Raw genomic sequence first — 26,336 nt, 5'->3', positions numbered from 1 at the left:
AACAACCAACAAGAACACCTTTTAGTGATAATTGCGTTTTTTTCCCCAACAACATTTTAAGTTTCAATTTTAATTCATTCACTTTTAAAACCCTGTTTACATTCAGAATTCGAAAAATACTATGTGTCTAGCTTTATAAGGAACAATCTAATTCATTTTTGTTGACTAAACAGACATAACAGTTCAGTCATAAGTCTCATCATGAGTTCAGAAGCTGATAGTGGTAAAGGAAAACTCGTCCAGGCCGAAACAGAAAATCTGCCTGAAGGAAAGGAATTCACCACACAGTCAGATAATGGTATCTTCTGTTAATTATAACCATAGGAACCGTTAAGTAAAAATATTCTATTAGCCTCTAAACCTATAAGTTCGTGCACCTTAAATTTCAATGGCATATCTTTCATGAAAGATTATTAGACAATAAATAAACGTGATATATACTTTATGATGTATCTTTTGTTTAACAAATAACGAGTGAAGTATGTTGGTTGACAGATAATAATAATGGAATTACGTACCTTTAAACATTCCTGTATATGGTAGTCTGCGTCACACAGAATTACCCTGTGACAAAATCCCAAATTGACGCAGTGAGAACCTTTATCGCAATAGGCTGGACAAGATCTTAACGTATGGTCTCGTGTCAACATTTGGGGGAAAAATTTTCCGCATATACAGCATACTTTAATCGTATTGTAATGCAAAGTACAGAGTCCAAAATACAAATTCTAGACGGGCCTCCAAAGGAAACTACTCTTACAACATTTTACGATCAAAACATTGACAAACATAGCTGTCTGGTGAAGGAAATGTGCAGATTTTAAACATTGTTTAGGCTATTTCTTTGGAACGAGGTCAGAAAAACAGACAATTTATATCATATTTATTTTTTTTTTTTCTCATGATTGTTGTCTTATCGGCTGTGGAAATCTCGCGTTACAAAAGTGAACAGTTTTCGGGTACGTGCGTTCGAATGTTGCTTAGAAGTTTACGTCATAAAAAAGTACACGATCTTATAGGGCTGCACGAAGTTATAGGAATAGAGGATATACTACATATATATACAAGGGATACAACTGTGAAAATTCCTGCACACAACCATGGTGTAAACAATAGCGAAAAATTTGCTTCCAAACGCAATAAATACACCAATTAAACTGTATTACAACAGCCAAGACATTTATCTTTCAGAAAATAATACACTTAGCAATAAAGTACAAGCTTTTCATTGAACTAAGAGAGAAAGTTTCATTCAAAATGCTCAAAAATCCTTACTTGGACACAGGTGTGCACAGCTGAAAACTTAGAATTCTAGCAGTAATTTTCGTATTCCTTTGTTATAAAGCTCTTTTGCTGGTACATATTCTTGGATAGTTTTTTTTCATAGTAAAATAGAACATAATAACTATTTAGTAAGCATATTTTGCTAGAAATTCACATCAATCTGCTTCAATTTCACAATGACAATGTTTTACTTTCATTTTGGATAGTTCACATGTATTTCAAACAGTGATTTGATTGGTTGAAATTCCACTGCAGTAATAAATCCAACCAGTCACGTTCCACGTAACATTACCTGACAAATTGCATACAAATCCTTGAAGATAGTAGAAATGTAAACAAATTTAATTTTTACGGTGTTTTGCATATATGCAGTTACATGCAATTATGGAAGGTGTCTACTTTGATTAATAAAGTGTCTATGGATAATAAAACAAGGTAAAATTTGCTCAACTTCTCTGTAATTATTAAATTATGAAACAAAATGTGTCAAAGTGGGTGTGCACACCTGTGTCGCATTTCGAAAATTTTACCGTTTTTCATGAAACTTTCGTTTCAAACACAACTATGAACACTTTTACTGCTATAAACATAGTTATTATCTGATAGATAAATGTCTAAGCTGTTGTTATACAGTTTTTTTGGTGTAATTATTGCTTTTGGAAGCGATTATTTTGCTATTGTTCAGACCATGATGTTGTGCAGGAAATTTGACCTTGTATATATGTATATAGTATAATAGAGTATTTTTTACCTAACGATCCCTGTGATTATAACATGTTACCGAACAGTTTAATGTTTACAGTTCGTGCACCTTAATCTTCAAAAGCATATCTTTCATGAAAAATCATTAGACCAGAGCTCCAGATAAGGGCCGTACAGCCGTAAATGCGCCTTTTTCATGAAGATTTACGCATTTATTTTTATAAACTGGACGTACAATTACGACATTAATATCCATTTTACGCATTTTTGAAAAAAATCTGGCCGTACCGATACGTCTGCGTCAGCGAGGCGTGATTTGTTGGTCTCTAACCTAACGTCGCTTTTTGTTAATTTAAATTACCGAAAAGTTGTAGACTGGGTTCATATATTAATGTCTATTCTGTCGCATTATTTCCTGTAACTTGTAAATCCATCAAAAACAATATGTCTGCGCGCAATGGAATGCCGGCTTAACCGAAAGCGGTTCAAAACAACACTTTGTTTTCATATAATGACTACATACAGTGTCGTCTAACCATCCTGACATTAAATCTGTAAACCCAGAAAAAGACATTGTCGCCCCGATATTAAACGATTTGATTGCATCAGTGGCTTAAAACGTTAGAAAACACGATGGGAAACGGATGAGACAGTGAAATAAGTGTTCATTTACTTACCCTTCTCAAAATAAAATACACTTTTTAACAAAATACGCTTTATAAAGTGTATTTTTTCTGCATTTTTACTGAAAAGTGTATTTTTTCTGCATTTTTTTCATAATTAAGTGCACTAAAGTGCATTTTTTCTGTATTTTCATTATCTTTAAGTGTATTTTACTGTTCTTTAAGTGTATCTTCTGTAGACAAAGTGCATCTTTTTATGCAATAAGTGCATTTTTTTAATGAAGTGCATTTTTTGTGCATATTAGTGTATCTTCTGATTTGCAAAAAAAATATTCTTTCTGTACAAGTGTAGTTTTAGAGCATCTTCATAAAAAAGAGCAACACTATAGCAAATAACTGAAGTTAAAGGACAGAGATATAGTGTTTAATAGGAGGATTGTACTGAATTCTTTTTTATCTTCACATAATGTTTATGGTCTTATTATTGCAATTTGTCTGCTCATAAAATATGTGAATCAGTAGAGCAGCTTTTAAAGGGAAAAGTACAACTAAATCAGGCTGTGGGTAAATAATTAAAAAAATTGAAAGTGTCAAACAAATTATGTGGGCTTGCCAGAATCAATTATATCTCCACAACATAAAAAACAAGTATTTGAACTTTCTTACACTGATATTTAACCCCAATTCAATTAATGTCTACCACATTGACTATTAACATACATTTTAAAAGACAATTTAAATAATATTTATAATATTATATTTATTTCCTAACACCATTCAGTATGCTATATTGAAATATTCACAATTAAATATAATATGCTAAGTGTGCTGTGTATTATTCAATAAATATCAGATAAGATCATGATCAGATAAGAGATCAATTAGCATCATAAACACTAATCCCTATCAGTGCTCCATCTAGCCAAAACAAAGGGGTGTTTATAGAATTTTGATTGGTTCTGGGACCATCTATTTGAAAACAAACCACTTTTGATTGGCTGGAGCACAGCAAAATATTCTGAGGACAGGAAGTTATTTTTGTAAACAATTTGGTTTCAGCAACTTAAATTGAGCTAAATTTTTAGGTATAATTCAGCAACATTTATTCTAGTGTCAAATGTCTTGAAATTCTTTCAGCACATGAACTATTGTGTGATGAAAACAATGTGTATTTACTACAATGTGTAAATCAACAATAAGTTTGTTGCAAAGAAGATTCATAGTGGGTGGTTAAAGTGATCAACAACTGCCGTTTTTGTTTTTTTGGAATGCTGAGGAACAGCTGTAACAGGTTTGTATTTTCATTTCTGCATCTCTTTTTAATTAAATTAATTATGATCATTATCATATTTATGTATTGTCACTGGGAAATGTAACTGGATGAGTAAATGTAATGCAATTTTAAGGAAAAAAACACCATTTGAATTATTATGGCTGTATTTTATGGTTATTGTCATCTTAAAATTTATTTATACCTATTTCTTGTCATTAATGAACAGATTTCTTTCCCCCATATTTAATCAGAACTTTAATATTTTATATTTGAAGGTTAAACCCCAAGGTGAAATTTACATTGATCGGAAGATCCATTGGACAGAATGTGCATCATCGCCTGCCAAAAAAGGGAGCAAAAGGGGGACTACCTGATGTATGGACATGTATACCAGGTTTTACCCTGCACGAGCAGGCCAACTTGAGGGGAACAGGAGTGGGAAACCGTGCCCTGTAGCTTGTCCTTGACCAAGAAAAGATGGATTTGTTGAGAGGTAAAACTATATAATAAAGGTTATTGCAATTCAAAGACGTCACACTTCCGACCAGTCCACACAGCCAAAGGAGACCACATATATTAGTACATTTATTAACAGTATTTTCTATCAAACGTAATTTCTTTAAATTATTTATGAAAAGCGTAAAGTCACATGTGATCACGAGATTAAAATTGCAAAAATAAACAAACAAAAACAACAAGCCAACAAACTTGTTTTGATTTAAATTTATGATATTTATAGCAACTGTTGAACAAGATTACCATAACAGCAATATTTAACACTTACATTATAAAATATCTTTCAGGACCTGATCTCAAATGAGATCATGCACGAGAAGCGCCTCACAGACCATGACAGTAGTATTCAGACTTGATCAGCTGGTGAAGTGCTCTATTAAGGGTTGTTTATGAATGCATTCTTTGTAAGGAACAGTGTATAACAACAAATATAGTGACAGGGGCTAAGCTGCTTAATATTGTCAGCATGTATGCAGTGAATTTCTTTGGAAATTCAAAACAACCTGTACGTACTGTTTCTCAGAAGGGCATGTTTTAGCGCAATAATGAACAAAAAAAGGAAGATCTTAAAAATAAGGTATAGATTTATATAAATTTCATGAATACTGTTCATTTATCATATATTAGGATCCAGAATATGATTGAATTAAATGTGCTGCTTTTGTCCATATCAAAAAGGGATTTTGAATTAATGTAATATATAAAAATATAGTAAATGATAGGAAAAACATTTCAGCTTAAGGAGGGGAAAACTTTAATATTTTTGAAGTGGAAACCATCTGTATTTGGCTGTTAATCAGTTACCGGTAATCAGAGGGGAGAAAAATCACTGGTATGAGCTTGATATTTTCAATTGTTAATTCCAGATAGGCAATAGCCCGTTTGAATCCTCTCTTTTATGTAGATATGTAACATTTGTTTTTGTTTTTTAAGGTTTAACATTCTAATAAAAGTGTGTATTTATCTATTGAATTGTACTTTTTGTTTTTTATGTATGTGTTTACACTAACCTTTCATTTAAAGAATGAATGCTGACTTTAAAATGCTGGGATTTTTTTTAAATTTGGTTAATTTTTAAGCATATTAATTTGAAGTGATGAAAAGTACACTTGAGCGTATAATGCGCTTAAAAAATTCACTTCCAACACTTCAAAAAGTGTATCATTTGTATGACTGAAAATGCACACAAGTGTATTAATGCGCTTAAAAATTCACTTTTAATATTGTAAGGTGTATTATTTGTATGACCGGGAATGCACTCAAGTGTATTAATGCGCTTAAAAAAATTCACTTTCAATTTTGTAAGGTGTATTATTTGTATCAGTGGAAATGCACTCAAGTGTATTAATGCGCTTACAAAAATTCACTTTGAATACTCAATGAAGTGTTTTATTTGTAAGTCTGGAAATGCACTCAAGTGTATTAATGCGCTTAAAAAATTCACTTTGAATACTCCATGAAGTGTATAATTTGTATGAGTTAAAATACACTCAAGTGTATTGATGCACTTGAAAGATTACTTTAGTTACTGATAAGTGTATTATTTGTATGACTGGAAATGCACTCAAGTGTATTAATGCGCTTAAATAATTTGCTTTTAATTCTGTAATGTGTATTATTTGAATGACTGGAAATGCACTCAAGTGTATTAATGCGCTTTAAAAAATTTACTTTGACCATGAAGTGTATTATTTGTATGTCTTAAAATACACTCAAGTGTATAAATGCACTTAAAAATAAACTTAAGCGCACTTATTATCATAATAAACGCACTTAAGTGTATTTTTCGTGGAAAAAAAATACACTTAAATGTATAAACACACTAGTAAAAAGTTGTTTTTTTTAACAGATTAAAATGCACTTGTTAAGCAAAAAATACGGTGCCAATAACATGCGCATTAAATGTGCATTTAATGCGCATTAAATGCGCATTTAGTGCACTTTTTCGAGAAGGGTAGCTTACTAGTTGGCTTGTGTTTTCTTGTAAAGAAAAATGAAGAAATAGTATTAGTCATGAGTTTTAATGTGTAGTTGTATTTGCATAATAATTCAGAATGGAAAACCTAATACAGTAACTATTTAAGAAGCTACATGTATTTATTATAATTGCTGCAAATGTTTCTGTAAAGTCAGTTATACACCCTTCAATATCCAAGAACACAGGTAGTACAGTACTACCTGTATTTTTGGATATGGTAGTACAGGTACTAATTGATTTTAAGCGTTACTCCGTTTCTTTCTGTCAGTGGCAGTACCGTTACTAATTTCACAAATCCTTATCTGGAGCTCTGTTAGACAATAAATAAACTTGCTACATACTTGATGATTTATCTTTTGTTTAACAAATAACGAGTGAAATATGTTGGTTTACCGATAATAATAATGGAGTTACCAGGGCTCAACATTAACCTAAAAACTTAGTACTTAGAAAATCTACTTGCCCTGAACATAAAGCCACTTGCCCAAACATAAAATATCACATTACCTGTAAACCTCATATTTTTTTAATAAAGATCAAAATGATACACCACAAAACCTTATTTTTTAACATTAAACAAAATGATTACAGCAATTTGTCTTATTAAAGTCTAAATTAAATGCTCTTTGTTCTTTTTTGCACTTGCCCAGACGGACAATTAGATTATAAAATAACTTGCCAGGACCTAACTTTTACTTGCCAGGGGCAATAGGACAACTGTTAATGTTGAGCCCTGGAGTTACATACCTTTAAACATTCATGAACATCGTAGTCTGCGTCACACAGAATTACCCTATAAGATCGTGCACTGATTTTGATGACGTCACAGCGAGGCCCTTGGATGTGTTTATAATAACCCGATTATGATTTTGTGAATATGTGTTTATTTGTATTAAATATGTGTTGTTTTAGATGAATTTCGTGTATAAACTGTATTGAAAAGAATGGTTTAAACAAAACTGGTCTTCATAAAAACGAAATATTAACTGTGATAACTGTATTCAGAGGTCTAGATAAAGTGTATTTACTAAAGGAAAATAGCTACCGGTAAATAAAATTATATTCACAATGGAGGCATAAAAAGCTGTCACCCCTTCTAATGACAGTTGTTTTGTGACAAAATCCTAAATTGACGCAGTGAGAACATATATCGCAATCGGCTGATCACGATCTTAACATATGGTCTCGTGTCATCATTTGGGGGTAAAATCTTCCGCATACACAGCATACTTATGATACTTTAATCGTATTGTAATGCAAAGTACAGAGAGCACAATACAAATTCGAAACGGGCCTCCAAGGGAAACCACTCTTACAACATTTTACGATCAAAACATTGACAAACATAGCCGTCTGGTGCAGGAAATGTGCAGATTTTAAACACTGTTTAGGCTATTTCTTTCGAACGTTTCAGAAAAACTGATAATTTATATCATATTTATTGTTTTGTCCTCATGATTGTTGTCTGATCATCTGTGGAAATTCTCGGCTAACAATAGTGAACAGTTTTCGGCACGTGCTTTTGAATGTTGCTTATAAGAATTTAGTTAACGTCATAAAAAAGTACACGATCTTATAGGGCTGCGTGAAGTTATAGGATCAATAGAGGATATAGCGGATTTTAGTGAGTATTTAAACCGATAGGTTGAATGTTTTTTTTCAAAATACTTTTATTTATGTTAAGATTTATAGTTTTCTATGAATTGAATACAAAAAGCCTATCATTGTTAAGTCGATTCATGTTTTTGTTGACGTGTTTCAATGTTTACAACTGTTACTTTTTTCAAAAGCAAAACAAGGTCACGTTATGTATGCACCGTTTTTGTGACGACAGGAAAAGTGCAGACGAATGGTTTCTTGAATTTTGCAGATTTTTTTTGGTAAACATAATGTTCATTGATGTAATATTTTAGTATTATGCGTCCTTTACAAAAGTAAGAATGCTCAGAAACCAAATTGATGCGTACCATATAAAATAAGCATGAAAGCTGCAACTCGGGATTTAGTGAATAACGGACATGTGGTGACTCATATTCAGGAATGTAGGATTGTCTCAAAATAAATATAAACTCAATTGAAGTTGTCCAATACACATGTGGTTAGCGTGTGGCTATGATATTAATTAGTGAAAACGTCATTTTTAATGAAAAAAAATCAAATTATAACGAAAAAATTGATTTCTCTGAAAACATATTTTTCAATATCAAATCTATATATATATAACAAGGTATTCAACTCAAAATGACCCGAATATAGGGTGCATCGCTTTGAACAGCCATTAATTCATCAAATGTGCAGCGATTTCCATGAACTTGGTCTTATTAAACGCAGAAATGAATTTCCTTTCTGGAAATGTACATATATTGCAATTATTTTTTACAAATGCTGTGTCAAATTTCAAGAAATAACAAGATACACATGTAATCCGATAAAGACCTAAGCGATCCGGTAATGGCAAAATCAGTGTACCATGAAATTCGCGCTGTAAACAAATAATATTCTTTCGCGAATTTAAATTCGCTAGCATGTTTCAATAGGAAAGACATGTGTCTATCTAGGTTTAATGGTTTAATTACTGAATGCATGGTGTTAACGTTGAAATGAGACTCAAAGTCCTTAGCTATCCGTTATACACCAATCCACTGTAGCATTTTAAAACTTTATAGTTTTTAACCTTTTACCACTTATACCTCAGTCACAAAAAGAGCCTGATCATCGTCCTATCAGGGGACAGTGTATTTTAACACCCATCGGGCTGGCCCCTTGCGGATGATCTAACGGACACTGGGTCATTTTGTAGCATGGGGCGGTGTCTGGTTACATTTTAACTATCACTTAAAATTTTGCCAGATGTCGAGGAATCGAAGGAATCAAGTTGAGATTGAAAAAAAATCGGTCCATCAAAGCCCGGTTTCTGCTGACCGAAAGCCCGATTGGATTCATTGTACATGTATCGAAAAAAATCAAGATATTTCCCCGGGACAAATACATCAGCTGGCAACTGTCTGAGGGCCCCACAGGATTACTGCCAGACGCTGGACAGAGCTCATCATCATACATGTACAACAATCCTGATGTCAGGCGATTGCCAGGTGATAACTGTGCATTGATAGTCCGATCTTTTTTCGATCTCAACTTGATTCCTTGCTGGGCCCGATGTCGGGTAAAATTTCAATTAAGACTTAAAATTAATCCAGGCGCCGTTCGATGCTACAAAATGTCCCGGTGACTGTGCCATCATTGGCTGGGCGCCAGCCCAATGATTGGAATAATATGTCGTCTGCATATCGGACAGTGATCGGTCTTTATTTGTGACTGAGGTATTTAACTGTGTCACTCATCAGCTGGCGGACGGCTTCGATGTGTCCAGTCTTCTCAATGCATGTAGAGCCGATACATCAGCCGGCGACTGGATTATTTGGGACTTAGGCATTAGATATGTATTTTGACGCATTTGTAGTCCCTTAGAAAATTAAATTTAATTAAAGACTATTCTTACTAGATTTCAGTGTTTAACTTTAAGTCTTCATTTCCTACCCTTAGATACTGATGAGCAGCAAACAGCATAAAACCTGAACACAATGCGAGTTACTTTGCACATAACCATTTTCACTTTGCTTCTGAGTGGGAAAGGGTTAAACTTAGTAGAAAAACACAAATGTAGCACTTTCTTTCTGCTATGGCTGGAAAATAAGCGGCATAAAGTAATTAAATAACAGTAATAATGGGTATAACATGGCGACAAATACCTATTTTGGCATGGACTTTCTTTAGATCATCAAGTGATTACCCCCTCTGTTGGGGCCATCCTCAGATACAGTCAGCTTAGAATGATGTTATCAATAAGAGTGTGTGGAGGCTTTTGTATTTGAAAATGGCAGAGAAAGATGGTGTTGCACAGCGCCAGGCAAAAAGGGCCTGGGAAAAACACCATATATTATATTATTATTCTGGCCTATTTCTTCCATTCTGTTGTGATGGTGTTAAAGGGTGATGAATGAAGTATCCAAGGAACCAACCTATACATGTATGTGGTTCTGGCATGTCCACATGATTGCGGACATGTCTGTCTTGCCAGAATTAAAAAGGGTGCAATACCACTAGTAAGTATGTGCAAAAATTAAAGCTTTACACATCTCACAATCTATCACATATAACTTGGTTTGTTAGTGCCCTTGGGCTTGTCTGTCTTGAACTACAATTAAGTTCAGAATTGTTATGTGCCAAGAAATAATTTGTTTGATCTTTTTGTCCTTACTTTTAAGAGCGTTGACAACTCCCTCAGGCTCTTATCATGGCAAATGTTATGCAAAAAATCCCTGTCATTTTGGCATGATCACGTGTTGGTGACTTTCTACTCCATTAAAAAGCCAGAACTACAAATCCTAAGCACAAGTTAGAGTAAGTATGTGTTGTGTTGTGGTTAGGATTGAACACATGATGACTTGTTGGCGTCGCCCTGGAGGGCGGCGACTAGTATGTAATGCATTTTTTTTTCGCTTATGGGAGGAGAAGTTATTTTACGGATCAATGTATATATTTTTGTTTTAAGAATATCTTGCATAGTGGTGATCTTTTGTGTAAATTAGTGTAAATAAGTACTGCATTTGTGCCTATTACATTTATTACAACATTTATTGCCAATAATGCAAAGCTTATTGTTTTAATTAATAACTGATCCACAACTGATCACAGGGTAAAGATCACAGGGACTGGGCAAATACGCGAAACTTTCTGGTTTTGTATAAAAACAAAACATAATCAAAATATATTTATTTTGTGGTTTTTCTAATTTGCTTATTTAGTGGAGAATCAATGTAGTACGATATTTGACGACCTATCACGAAAGCAAGTTATTGGAAGGCGTAGTGGTACGAAAACAAACAATGTATTAGTTTATTAATAGACATATAATAACGATTGCTATACACAACTTCACCAAATAGCAGTATATTAGTGAATGTCAGCCGGAATAGCTCAGTTGGGAGAGCGTTAGACTGAAGTTGTTTACGCAACAGTCATATAAAGGCCCCCAGTTCAATCCCGTGTTCCGGCACGAACGGAACAGTTTGGCGGCTGACAATATTTTCAGTCAGGTTAATAAATATAATCAAGCTTTATTTTATGTAGACATTTTAAAATCCATTTTACTACAATTGGACAATTTATTAAAATTAATGGATGAAACGTGGTGACAACGTTAATTAAAATTTCTTACATCACTTAAACATCTTATAAAAAATACACATGTTTTTATATTAACAAATAAATGCAAACAACACATCTATTATCCATGTATTTTTTTGGTTGTCTATCATAGGCTTATCCCTACCACATATAGAGCATGAAGCGCGACACGTATTATTGATTGTAGCAATGAGTTGCGATAAAGGAAGCAGCCGCTTATCAAGGAGGAGCTGTGTCCCAGCAACCCGTTTCCCTAGAGTCAAGCACTCTTCAGAGTTTTTTTTTAAGAACCACATATAGAGCGCGAAGCGCAACACGTATCCAGGTGGTATGGGCCCTTTAGCCTTATCCGACCATTACGTCCATAGTTATATTCCTTAGAATTTGAGAAATTTTGAAATCCTTGTTCGAAGTCCAAAATTTTCATCCGATTGTTCCCAAACTTTCACAGGTTTTTTTTATGCCCCCAGAACATAGGTTCTGGGGGCATATTAAAATCGCACCGTCCGTCAGTCAGTTAGTTAGTCAGTCCGGATTAGTTTCCGCTCAATAAGTCAAGCAATTGTCATCAGATCTTCACCAAACTTCATGAATATGTGTTAGGCTATAACATCTCAGTCAAGTTCGATAATCGGCCAAATTGACCCAGACACTCCTGAGTTATGGCCCTTGAATTATTGTAAAATTGGGATTTTTCTTGTTTCCGCTCAATAACTCGAGCAAATGTCATAGGATCTTCACCAAACTTCATGAAAATGTGTAAGGCTATAACATCTAGGTCAAGTTCGATAATCAGCCAAATTGACCCAGATACTCCTGAGTTACGGCCCTTGAATTATCGTAAAATTGGGGGTTTTCTCGTTTCCGCTCAATAACTCAAGCAAATGTCATAGGATCTTCACTAAACTTCATGAAAATGTGTAAGATCATAAGATCTAGGTCAAGTTGTATAATCAGCCAAATTGACCATGACGCTCCTGACTTACGGCCCTTGAATCATTGAAAAATTGAGTTTTTTCTCCTTTCCGCTCAATAACTCAAGCAATTGTCATCGGATCTTCAACAAACTTCATAAAAATTAGTAAGGCAATAAAATCTAGGTTAAGTTCGATAATCGGCCAAATTGACCAAGACACTCCTGAGTTACGGCCCTTGAATCATCGAAAAATTGAGTCTGTTCTAGTTTCCGCTCGTTAACTCAAGCAATTGTCATTGGATCTTCATCAAACTTCATAAAAATGTGTAAGGCAATACAATCTAGGTTAAGTTCGATAATCAGCCAAATTTACCCAGGCACTTCAGAGTTATGGCTCTTGAATCATCAAAAAATTGCGTTTCCGCTCGAAAAATGCTCATAACTTCTATGTCGCTTCAGATGTAAATTTCATATTTGGTATGCATGTGTATATGGACAAGGCCTTTCATTACGCACGCAAATTTTGACCCCTTCTTGACCTTGAACTTAGGGTCCGCGTTTAGGCTTCAAAATCTGCATTTAGGTTTCGAAAAAGCGTTTTTTGGGGCATATGTCTTCCGATGGAGACAGCTCTTGTTTATCAATGAGGACCCAACCCAAACTCTATATGAGCAATATCAGACCATAAGTCCAGAATTATTTCTCTTTGAATTTAAGAATAAAAGTGAAAAACTGCTTGGTTAGGTGATTGTGTCAACGTTTTTCATCAGATTAATTTCAAACTTACAGTGTCTTCATATCAATGAGCATTTTTACCTCATTTAAAATGAGAAACATTTTTTTCTATTAAATTTGACATATTAAACAATTTCCACTTGTTTAAATGATTTCACAACTTTCGTCTGAATCTTTTCAAACTTGTTAAGTGTTTTTATATCAGTATTACTCGAACCCTATTGAAAACGATGAATATCGGAGCAATAAATCTATTATGATCTTTTAGGCCACGACTTTTATATTTCTTGGTTTACAAAACCGCCGACCCTAATTTTTGGAAAATGGGAAAAAAAATAAAATCGGAAAATCGTCTTTTTTTTTTTAAATATTTTATTCCCGACCGCACTGCAAAACGAGCGAAACGAGAAAAAAAACGATCCGGTTTGAGTACGGTTGCGAATAAAATCAAGTAAGTACAATCAACGATTGGTTCACATATATTTAATTGCAGAGATCGGGATATTTTTCAATGTGACACATTATGTACCAGTCCTTTTATGGGCACTTCTCAAAATTTATTTCGGGTAAAAATTACAGACAATAAGAAAATCAGCGTCAGTCAAATGTCGACCCCATCAAAATTTATTTCCGTGTCTGTGACGCAACTATATTGTTTAACATGTTGATTATATTAAACAAACCCGATAGTATTTGATAATTAGTATAAATAATCCAATAAAACACTGCCATTATTTACGATATATGTGTTTAGGAATTTTGTAAAAACGTCCGCCATTATAGTTTATAGGAACTGTACAGAAAGTTTGGAAATCGGAACAAATCGGTATATCTCGGAAAATCATTGATAAATGCATTTGTCGTTTCAACGCTTTGGGCCGAGTAATTTCGGCAAATCGGAACTCAACTTGTGTAAAACACTAGCTCAATTAACCGTTAAACTCCGCCTCCGTTCTCTGCAAAAGATTCGAAGGCGGAGCTATGCACGTGCTTTTATTAAATTGGAGGATTGGAATTGAGAACCAAACACACAATTGATTCGGCATGTTGATTGCTAGACAAAGGAAGCCAATTTTTTCGGCGCGAAATTTGTCGCTTTATTGCTTTCGACAGAAAGCGGCTTTCCTTTGATGACGTCAAACTGTCAATTCACACAGACTGCACATTTTCGGAAGACTTTAACTGACTCCTTGTTTACAATTCCAGTAAAAAAGAAAACACTTGCTAACATTAAACTTTGGATTAAATTATCAAAATAAAGCAAAAGCGAAGTTGACAAATATGATTAAATTAATTCGCGTCAGTTCAAATAAGACGTTTTGCGTTGTAAATCAACGAGTTTTCATGACAACAACAACTTTGACAAACATTACCGCGACGACGCATGGATCGATCTACCTCGATTTTTTTTTCATGTACGATCTCATAAGTCGAGTAAGAGCAAACGGTGTACGGAAGAAACCCCCTCCGGAAGAAACCCCCTTCGCTAAAAACGGCAGGGCGGAAGAAACCCCCTTTCATAGTTTGCATACGCGGAAGAAACCCCCTCGCTAGTTTTGCATAGGCGGAAGAAACCCCCTCGCTAGTTTTGCATAGGCGGAAGAAACCCCCTTCCATAGCGGAACAAACCCCCTTCCAGACGATTTAGTTACATTAAAACGCACGGTAATTGTTTACAGAAATTCACTTTCATTTTCAGAAAGTTCCCGGTAAGCATGATTGCAAGATTCAATTTTTTTTTAAAGACGAATGCTATTGTAGGAAAATATGTGTACGAAATATCTTCGTCACTATCGTCTCTGGGATAATTTTGAGTTTTTGTTATTTTTATCAATCTAGTACAAGTTAACGCATATAAAATGGTATAATCTCCCTGAAACGAGTGCAAGACAAATTCACACGAGCATCTCATCATAAACAACTTGTGAACATACGGCCGGTACACCTCTTTACTCAGCACATAACAGTTTGGAAATAGATTTTCACACCTTCATTTAATTATATAAAAGGTCCTTTAATGTACCGGCTATTGTAGATAATGATGAGAAGTTGTGTCATGATCGGCGCCTTTGCGGCTCGTGTGAAGTTATTACAGTTTTTTTAATTACATTAGCATTCGGCTATAATTGTGTGATTTTAGGGAATGATTTGATCTTTGTAAATAAATTTAAATATATGCCTGTTTATCGTTAATAAATGCGTGTCTTTTTTCAACAACAAATTGTTTATTGCTTTCTAATATATGCTTGTTTGAGATCTTTGTAAATAAATGTAAATATATGCCTGTTTTATCATTAAATGCGTGTCCTTTTTTGCACCAACAATTTGTTTAAAGTTTTCAAGTATAAGCTTGCTTGATCTTTGTACATAAATGTTAATATATTTCATTCTTTTTTTGTCTATTTTATCCTTCAATAATAATTCTTTCCCCCATTCATACATTATTCGTTTTATTACCATCTTGATTATTTCTTCACAACTTGTGAACAAACGGCCGGTACATTTCTTTACTGTAAATCCGAAACACACTCCCGTAAGTTGGTGTTCACGCGTTTTTAATACGAAACACACTTCCAAATGTAAATGTTACCGCAACGTTGAAATATTTTTGCAGTGTAAATTCTATTTTGTGTTGACTCTTTTTCTCAATAAAAAGGGCGCGAAAATTATGCAGCATAGAAAGCGTGGGTGTATTGAGCGTTGTAACAAGCACACAACTAGTCAGGGGATTGATGCATGTTCGGAGGGAATATTTCATCAAGTCTATATATAGTCACTTATGCCGAAATTTATTTGATAAAAGAGAAAAAATGGCAAGTTTTGTGTTAAAGAAATTATTGAGAGCTTTTATCGTTAATATTTACCAGAAAGTGCTTGAAAAAAATTATATAAACGGGATTATCGGGAAATGAATATAAACTTGAAAAGTAGCAAGCATGCAGTAATAGAGTCGGGTTGAAACGGGTGTATTGGGGAATCGTTCGAGTCGGGATTTTACTACCTCTGCGGGAAAAGACTTAACACTTAGGAAGGAGGTTTATTCCGCCTCTCTGAAAACACGAAGGGGGTTTATTCCGCCTGTCTGAAAACTCGAAGGGGGTTTGTTCCGCCTATGCAAAACTAGCGAGGGGGTTTCTTCCGCGTATGCAAACTATGAAAGGGGGTTTCTTCCGCTATGCCGTTTTGAGGGAAGGGGGTTTCTTCCGAAGGGGGTTTATTCCGGTAATCAGAGCAAACACATACCGGGTAATTTGTGTATGAGTAGTTTATCTTATATAAGATTTATGCAACGGGCATCGCATTGTGTAATGGTGCGCATCCAATTATGGAAATGAAGCGCAGTTTTCCGTTTTAATGGGAGAAGAACGCTTGTCATGTAATGCAGTGTTTAAAATTGCCTGATGTTACATAAGGTGCTGTTAGGACTCATTTTATTTGAAGATATAGATGTGTTTCATTGCATAATTTGATTTTTTGTCTCTGTGTTTAAGGTTAAACTGATGTTCTGATGTTATTAGTATTAACTTTTTTTTCCAATGATGTTTTTTTTTTTTTTTTTTTTTTTCGACCGCCCGATGGACCATTTTCAAAATAATTTTTGTAAACCAATAAAAAAAAAAGTCGTGGCCTTACTGAATTTCTATGTATTGTAAAATGAAGCTTCTTTATACAATTGACAGTTTTCATTCTTTTTTTTTCAAACTTTTACAGTGTTTACATATCAATGAGTACTCAACCCTTATCGTAAATGAGCAACGTAAGAATAAGTTCAGAATCATCTCCCCTTGACGTTGAGAAAAATATGAAATAATGCTTACAAGATGAAGCAGATTTTTTAAAACCTACACAGTTCTGTTTCATTAATGAAAACTGCACACATATACCAGTATAAAAAAAGGAAACCAATGTAAATAAAATGAACTATGAAATATTTGGGAGTTACAACACAAAATCATAGATAATGGTTATTTAAGGGTTATAACACAACATCATAAATAATGGTTATTTGGGGGTTATAACACAAAATCATAGATAATGGTTATACCAGTATCTTTTTCTATTTTGTTTAAAATAATCGGCCAATATATTAATATTTACAGTAGAAAAAAATCTTTCCATGTAACTTTACAGAGTTCCTTTTACACTGAAATTCCCAACGCCCTTTGATGCTTTGCATCAATACTTATCCTGTAGGAATTTGCATTGAATTAAACAATTGAAACGAAGACAAATATTATAAACAAAGGCTAAAGTAATTGAAAAACTACTCTGATTATCTAATATAATGTACAGTGAAACATTGCTATTAAGACCACCCTGGGGACTTTTGAAAAGTGGTGTTCATAGCAAGGTGGTCTTAATACTTACATGTAGTTTTCATGAATTGTTTTCATGTGAGTTTCTCATAACAATCTATTTCTATTGTAGGGGCAAATTTTTCAATGGCTCATGCTGATAAAAAAGTCACTGTTTCAGCTCACACAACAATAAATCCATAAAAATAATAAAACAAAAGAAGATCCACTTAAATGGACATTTATTATTCATAACATTGCCAATAGGTTATCAGCTGCATACAAATCTAATAAAGCAGATAGATGTCTAGCTATCTAATGAAGGAACGAAGCAACACAAATAAGGTTTTTGAGGGACGTAAAAATTAAAAAGTAAACACACCTGTGTCTTTTCAAAAATGCAGAATAAAGCAGCCAACTTGTAATTTCCGATTACACGCATTGATTCAATCAATCTTTTCTTTTAAACGCAACTCTTTCTGTTTACGCTTATCTATGTTGAATAACAATATGGCATACAGGGCAGTTTTTATATCCATCCTGAACCAAACCATCTTACCGGAACTCAATCCTCCTTACTGTTTAATTAGTCACTATCTTTAAGCTTGAAAGTGTGTAGCAAACAATAACCAATTTAACCAACAACAACTCTATCAGAAAAGCTAATTAGCAATCAAAAATCAAGGGTAAAAAAGAACAACAAGGGCCAAAAATCACACCTCACAGTATATGCAGTCACAATAGTTTAGTACAGAAACCTGATCTAACCACAAACCCCAATCAAGTATGGTGTGAAAGTTACTGGTCTATGACCAGGGGGTGACAATTTAGAGCAATGTCGTTGATTGGTACTGATTAAAGAGGTCTTTAAAGGGATCTTTTCACGGTTTGGTAAATTGAAAAAATTAGCCTCTTGTGGATTTGTTGGATCAGTGAGTGTAACGTTCATTGAAATATAGAAGGAAGAACAAATTCTCTACTGAAAAATGGTGGTCGTCATAGCGAGTTGGTCGTTATGACAGGGTGGTCGTTTAGAGAGTTTTTACTGTAACTTACATGTATATAAGGATGTTTGTGTAAACAATAGACAATTATTGGACACTTCTAGATCACTTGTAGATCCATACAATTATATGTGATTTCATAGTCTGCAAGCAATTCTTTAAAATAAAGCCCAATACACACTTAAGGCTGTATATACATGTAAACATCGGGAAATAAATATTATCCAGTTTGTGACAAAAATGATACCAAATAATTTTAAAGGAATAGAGATATACTGTAACTGATACCATTTAAACAGCAAAAATATATTGTTAAATGCATTACAAAATTATTTTAAAAAGCAACCTTTATTTGCATGTATAAATGTGGTTTTCGCGTGGTTTTGCATAATACTTTATAGGCGGTCATTTTACTACCTGTGATTTTATTATTTGGTTTTATTGTGGCAGTTTCAACCAGCTTCAGTTTGTAATAGTCCTTAATAATAATTCTTGCAAAATAATAATTGATTCATTTATTTATTTTCAGGTGAGAAAAAGACAGATTTTGAGTGCCCAGTGTGCCTACAGAAGGCAAGCTTTCCAGTACAGTTACCATGCAGACACATTTTCTGTTTCTTGTGTGTGAAAGGCGTTGCTAACCACAGTCGCCGATGTGCATTGTGCAGGCAGGACATTCCAGAGGACTTCTTTAATCATCCCAAGGTGTTGACCGTGTTGTGTGAAGAGGAAGTAAAGGAAAAGTCAAGAGCTATCTACGACGAAGGCTATCAGTGGTTTTACGAGGGAAGGAATGGCTGGTGGCAGTATGAAGAGCGGGCAAGCAATGAGCTTGAAGTGAAGTACAAAAAGGGAGAGAAAACATTCGAGTTAATGATTGCTGGTTACATGTATATTATTGACTTGGAAAACATGAAACAGATTCGGAAGAATCATCAATCACGAAAGAGAAGAATCCGTAGAGACTTGAGAAGCATTCCTGATATTAAGGGTATTGCAGGACTCAAATACCAAGAAAATCAAAGTGTTCGTCCCAGTGGTGATGGAAATGAGGGTGCTACTGCAGATGGGAACCAGATTTCAATTGCAAGCAGGGCCCAGCCATCAGCCAGTTATCACAGCCATCTGTTAGGTATGCCAGCAAGTGACTCGGGGCCTAGTGGCCTTGACGATGCCTCACCAATGCCCTCAGCCCCAAACAACACTCCTCAGACTCCCATGACCCCTGCTGATAGCCACCCAGGGAGCTTGTCGGGGTCACAAGAAGATTTGCATGTTAACTTTCAGAATCTAAATATCAATTCCAACAACTCTTCTCGTGGTTCACCCACACCATACGGAATGGACGCTAACCTTCACTACTCGCACTTGTCCCATTCACCGTCGGATTCTTACAGACGTCCTTATGTATCTGATGATGACACAAGTTTGGACAGTGTTGCCAGTGCCCATGGTATGCCACTGGATGAAGGGTCATCAGTGGATTTGCCAAGTCTTGCTTCACATGATGATGCAGCAGCTTCTAATGCTCTGGATGGTTCACCAGCAAACACTACCCAACCAGACTGTGATGCTAACTTGGGGACTTTTGTTTGATGAAGTACATCTTATTGTGAAGCTGTGATAGCAATTGCTGGTCAAACCAGTTTGCATAATAATCCATTGTGTGGATATCTAAAATATGATTATGCAAGTGAAACTGGAAAGTACATTATTTCCTCTGATACTTAGTATGATTGAACAAAACATATAAACAGAACTTTTATTGATTACATTGATAAAATAATGGTAATTGCTTCTGTAAATTGTAATTATTATATGTAATATTCATATTTATTATTTATACTATCATGCTATTACTATAACAGTATAGTAGGGATTTAGCTCACCCAGAGTGGCTGTGGGCCTTCCTTTTTATGCTTCATCCTTTTTGAATATGCTGCTACACTATCATTTGTATTGCCAAATTATTGTTGTTCCTCATTCATTTGTCTTTTTTTTGTAAATACAGACACACTCAACATGCTTTATTTGCTGGTGATGATGTTGAGAAACATGCAGTATTACTTGTGCTAGCCTCATATTTATTTTTTCATCAGGAACAATAAATGGATGCTTGGACATAAGAAGTTAAATGTAAACAGCAAAATTTAATCACTAACAATTACAAAGTTTACCCCACTAGGATTTTTCACAAAAGAGTTGGCCCTGCCCCTTTTCTGGCCCTTCTGCCATTTTTTTTATCAGCTGAATCCCTACTTTTAATGCACGAAGTGCACATTGCAGCTTTTGTTTGATTGTTGATATATTTGTATTATATTATTGTGATATAATAGCAAAGTTCATCGTGTACATGGTTTTGTTTGAAACACTTTCATCTGAAGTTAAGTACATGTATATCATATACTGCTTAAGTAGTGATGGAAAGGAAAGATCTTTGCACAATGTTAATGATTCATAAGTCTTGGAACTGAGCAACTATACTGAAAGAACTGTATCTCACCATACTCTTTTATTTAAACCTCTTCTTCAGCATCGTTTCACCACTGATCAGAGTGACAATTTTTGCTATGTGCCATTATTTCTTAATATATATTATGCATGTTAAAAATGATTATAAAGAGAGAGTTAAAAGGTTTGAATAATTAAACTCAACTGACTTAATTAATGAATGTTCAAAATCTGCAGCCCCAATAATTGGATGCTTTCCAATTGTCTGTGAGTTTTGTATCAAGAAATATGAAGAAAGATGTAGGGAATTTACTTAAAATGTGTTATGTTTGTAGTTAAATAATATTATATCATGGCTTAATTATAATGTGCCTTTCCTAAAAAACATTCACTTACATGTACAGTTATGTTGTTAATGTTAAATCAATAACATGGAATAAGCCTTTTGCATTATTTTTGTTATCTTTAGTTTTTGTTTGTACATTACTATAAAGTCTAAAGAAATTAAGGCTTGGTTCTGTTGTATTCAACTAGGTATGTTAAAATTATACTTATTGTCTCATACTTGCAAGAGTTTGAGTGCAACTATTTATAAGGAATGTAATCATTTAGTGCTATGGTCAAGAACTCTGAATCTGTTTATAGTGCAGGTACATGTAATCAAATTTCAATTGAAACTTCATACTATCCAGGTAAATGTGCAGAGGCCCAGAAAAACGCATTTAGTTCTGTGTAAAATACCCATGGAAACTTTCTTAATATGAATTTACTTACAAGTAAAAAAGATGGTAAAATCCACATACCCATTAAGACCTATTAATGTTGGTACCAGCATTGTGTTAATTCATAGTATTTCTGTGAATTCACTGAACAAGGCCCATAACCTTTTTAGCAATAGCTAGAAATATGCCACAATGCCCTTATTTGAACATTAAGTCCATGTCAAGGTTATTTTTAAGTAATCGCTGAATAAGTTGCGTCTAGCCTTTTAGCAGAATAGCCCACCTTTAAGAACAAATGAAAGCTAGGCAGTTTGCAAAGTCTTTATAGGAGGTCGCGCAATTGCAAGGAAACATTGTGAGGTCGTTAGAGTAGGTAGTGACATTGTCTTGGTTTGAACTCTGCGAAGTGAAGTCTACATTTTAGGTCGCACAGTCTTCAGGTCAGGAGTAGGTCATGGTTCAGGGAAGGTCTTTTTGTAGTCATATTAGCTAGTACATTCACTGTGGTGAGTTATTGAGCATCTTTGTCAGGGTATTTAATCAATAATAACTATGATAACGAACATGTTATCTCATATACATATACACATATGTACCAAGAGCTTATCAGCAAATCTTAAATATTATATGCTTGTAAGAATGCATCTAGATACACTTAAAACCTACGAATACCTGATAAATCGAGTATAATTGAACTACCTGTAGTTTATACTGTTTGCAATGGATATGCATAAGCATTATAAATAATACGCCCATTAAAAACCATGAACTATAATTGATTTACAACTGTCACTCAAACATTAAGTCTTCTTGTTTGAAAAATAATGTATACATTTACTAATAATGTGATAATTTATTTCTTCAATCCATCAGTGAGGCTTTTTATGTCCCCCACTATAGTTGTGGGGGACATATTGTTTTTGCCCTGTCTGTCTGTTGGTCTGTCTGTCTGTTTGCGCCAACTTTAACATTTTGCAATAACTTTTGCTATATTGAAGATAGCAACTTCATATTTGGCATGCATGTGTATCTCATGAAGCTGCACATTTTGAGTGGTGAAAGGTCAAGGTCATCCTTCAAGGTCAGAGGTCAAATATATGTGGCCAAAATCGCTCATTTTATGAAACCTTTGCAATATTGAAGATAGCAACTCGATATTTGGCATGCATGTGTATCTCATGGAGCTGCACATTTTGAGTGGTGAAAGGTCAAGGTCATCCTTCAAGGTCAGAGGTCAATTATATGTGACCAAAATCGCTCATTTTATGAATACTTTTGCAATATTGAAGATAGCAACATGATATTTGGCATGCATGTGCATCTCATGGAGCTGCTCATTTTGAGTGGTGAAAGGTCAAGGTCATCCTTCAAGGTCAGAGGTCAAATATATGTGGCCCAAATCGCTTATTTTATGAATACTTTTGCAATATTGAAGATAGCAACTTGATATTTGGCATGCATGTGTATCTCATGGAGCTGCACATTTTGAGTGGTGAAAGGTCAAGGTCATCCTTCACAAGGTCAAGGTCATCCTACAATGTCAAACATCATATAGGGGGACATTGTGTTTCACAAACACATATTGTTTCATCAGCAAAACTCTTGTCAACAGAGAAGCTTTTGTCAGCAATGGGGCTGTTTGTCAGCAAGGCTTATGTCAGTAAAGATGCTCTTGTAAGAAGTGGGGCTGTTTGTCAGAAAGGCTCATGTCGGCAGAGAAGCTCTTGTGAGCAATGTGGCAGTTTGTCATCAAGGCTTTTGTCAGCAGAGGTTCTAAACAGCAATGGGGCTGTTTGTCTGAAAGGCTTTTTTCATCACTAAGGCTCTTGTCAGCACAGAGGCTCTTGTCAACAATGGGGCTGATTGTCAGCAAAGCTCTTGTCAACAGATAGGCTCTTGTCAGCAGTGGGCTGTTTGTCAGCACAGCTCATGTCAACAGAGTGGCTCTTGTAAGCAATGGGTATGTTTGTCAGCAAGGCTCTTGTCAGCAATGGGACTTTTTGTTAGCAAGGCGCTTGTCATCAGTGGGGCTGTTTGTAAGAAAATATCTTGTCAACAGCATTTGTCAACAGAGAGCATCTTGTCAGCAGAGAGGCTCTTGTCAGTAATGGGGCTGTTTGTCTGCAAGGCTCTTGTGAACTGAGAGGCTCTTGTCAGCAGTGGGGCTGTTTGTCAGCAAGGCTCTTGTCAACAGAGAGGCTCTTGTCAGCAATCGTACTGTTTGTCAGCAAGGCTCTTGTCAGCAGAGAGGCTCTTGTCAGCAATGTGACTGTTTGTAAGCAAGGCGCTTGTCAGCAGTGGGGCTGTTTTTAAGAAATGATCTTGTCAAAGAGAGGCTCTTTTCAGCAATGAGGCTGTTTGTCAGCAAGGCTCTTGTCAGCAGAGAGGCTCTTTTCAGTTATAGGGCTGTTTGTCTGCAAGGCTCTAGTCAACAGAGAGGCTCTTTTCAGCAATAAGGTTGTTTGTCAGCAAGGCTCTTGTCAACGGAAAACAGGTCTGTTTAACCCCATACATGTTTACACGCTATGCATATGTTCACAGTAAATGTCAGTATAACCCTGCATATGTTTACACTAATGTCCGTATTACACGGTACATGTTTACATACATATCCGTATTACAAATGTGTTTACATAATGTCTGTATGTCCCTGATGCGAAATAGCACAAGCCACGAGAGTGATACAAACTGTTGGAACAATTGACCAGCGTAATATTCTTTTTATTATGTACAACAACTGACGAAAACAGTTAACAATTATATTTTTTACTTTAACAAAACTGACAAAATAATGACTTAAACGGTACGCCATAGTTTATTTAAGACGCGTATGAATACAGTTTATGTAAATTAACGTGTAAACATTCGAACCGGGAAAACACATGTTTCCGACACGCGTACCTTCATTAATGCCATCGTTAATCCAATGTTTATAATAATTAATGAGACAACTTTAATCCGCTGTTTATAACAAAAACGTTGAAACAATATGCACTTCCACTTCTATCTTCCATGTCTTTATCGAAACCTAGTTTAAACCACACTATTTTATTGTATTCCTATCGAAATATACATTTATGCATGATAAACACACACTCCAAAATACGTTTTGAATTCGTTCGATGTTTTTAACAAATAGTTTACTGTTAAAAAACACCACGTCCGACATGTCCTTAAATTCCATAGGGTTTAGATAACTATTGTGTTTCGTCACAGAAATGACGTCACACGATGTACTACGTAATATATTTCGTAATATAAAATATTTCTATTTTCGATGCGCGTAATGTGACGTCATTAAATGGGTCGAAGTAGTCCGGCTAGTATGGTAATACGGAATTGGAAACAGCGAGTAGCGTCATACGGGAGTTTTTGTTTCAACGATTGATACAACCTGTATTTTGTTAAATGCATTAAACAGGTATATAATAAATATCTGTATTACAAATCATGTGTTTACATACATGTCTGTATGTCCCTGATTGTCTTTACAGTGCATGTCAGTATAACAATGTACATGTTTACTGTACATGTATTTGTATCACTGCATGTATTCGCAATTCTGTGTGACAAATCTACGTAATTATGCAACAATATGACACGTTCACATAATTATGTAACTGCGAACAATACTTGTAATTGCGGCGCTCATGTAGTAATTTGAAGATATTCCAAACAATACATATATATACAAGAAATTGTACATACATATTCAAGAAATTGCAACATATCAACAACAATTTCATGGTTGGCTCATTATTGCAAATTTCTTGAAATTTAACATTTTAATTTTATGAAAAATAAAGATCGCTAAAAAATCAAAACTAGAAAAGTTTGGTGATTGTACAAACAGGAATGCATAACAATAACGTATAACGTTACTCTAATCTGCACACTGTGAATCAGTTTTGCAATTCAATTTCGCCAAGAACAAAGCGGTGTGTCGCGTATGGGATTTACTTTGGTAATAATAAAGACCCATTTATGACGAATTATTTTCTGGAACGTATTACTACGAATGAGAAGCTTAACCCATTGGTGCCTAGTAGACTCCCATCCTTCTAAATTGAATCAATTTATTTCCAAAATTAGGGATGTCTAGTATATATATTTATTTCTAGGTCAAGAATTTTTCTTACAGAAATTCCTTTAAGCAAACAGCGCAGATCTTGATGAGACGCCGCATCCTGTTTGTCAATGCCTTTTTGTTCTAGACGCTATGCATAAATGGGTTTAACTTAAAGAAATGCGACAAATCCGTAGTCTAGTAGTACACAAAATGATCCAGTAATCGCAGGTTCAATCCTCATGATGGCCTATGAAACAGGGCGCCCTCTGTAAACATGTCATCTGCGATCGCCATATATAAAATGTACTTTAAACACTAAAGTCATTCAGCATTCAGTACAGATATTCCGTCACGATGTTATGATGGCTTTTTGAGCTTCGCGTACGCTTGCTTCACATCTGGGTCGATAAAGAAAATGTACTGAAATGTGAAAATAAAATAATACATTGAAGACATTAGTCAAAATTTATTAATAATGAGCATTATGGTTAACGATAACATGTTTGAGAAAGGCGATTGTGATTATATTGTACTTTTACATCAGTGACGCGATTATTGTATTATCTTAAACTGGTTAAAAT

The 26,336-nt window shown here is 34.7% G+C and overlaps 1 protein-coding gene across 1 annotated transcript; it reads left to right on the top strand.

Moving 5' to 3' along the window:
• Positions 1–120: 120 nt before the first annotated feature.
• On the top strand, positions 121–21,472 carry LOC127843826 (E3 ubiquitin-protein ligase rnf146-like). Its single transcript, XM_052373685.1, has 2 exons — positions 121–298; positions 19,043–21,472. The coding sequence occupies exons 1-2, from the start codon at positions 202–204 to the stop codon at positions 20,107–20,109; spliced, it is 1,164 nt and encodes a 387-aa protein (XP_052229645.1). The 5' UTR covers positions 121–201; the 3' UTR covers positions 20,110–21,472.
• Positions 21,473–26,336: the final 4,864 nt, after the last annotated feature.

This window comes from Dreissena polymorpha, chromosome 9, assembly GCF_020536995.1.
Source record: "Dreissena polymorpha isolate Duluth1 chromosome 9, UMN_Dpol_1.0, whole genome shotgun sequence".
NCBI classification, from domain to species: domain Eukaryota; kingdom Metazoa; phylum Mollusca; class Bivalvia; order Myida; family Dreissenidae; genus Dreissena; species Dreissena polymorpha.
Note: the sequence above shows the minus strand (reverse complement) of the source record. Positions and strands in the feature narration are given on the sequence as shown.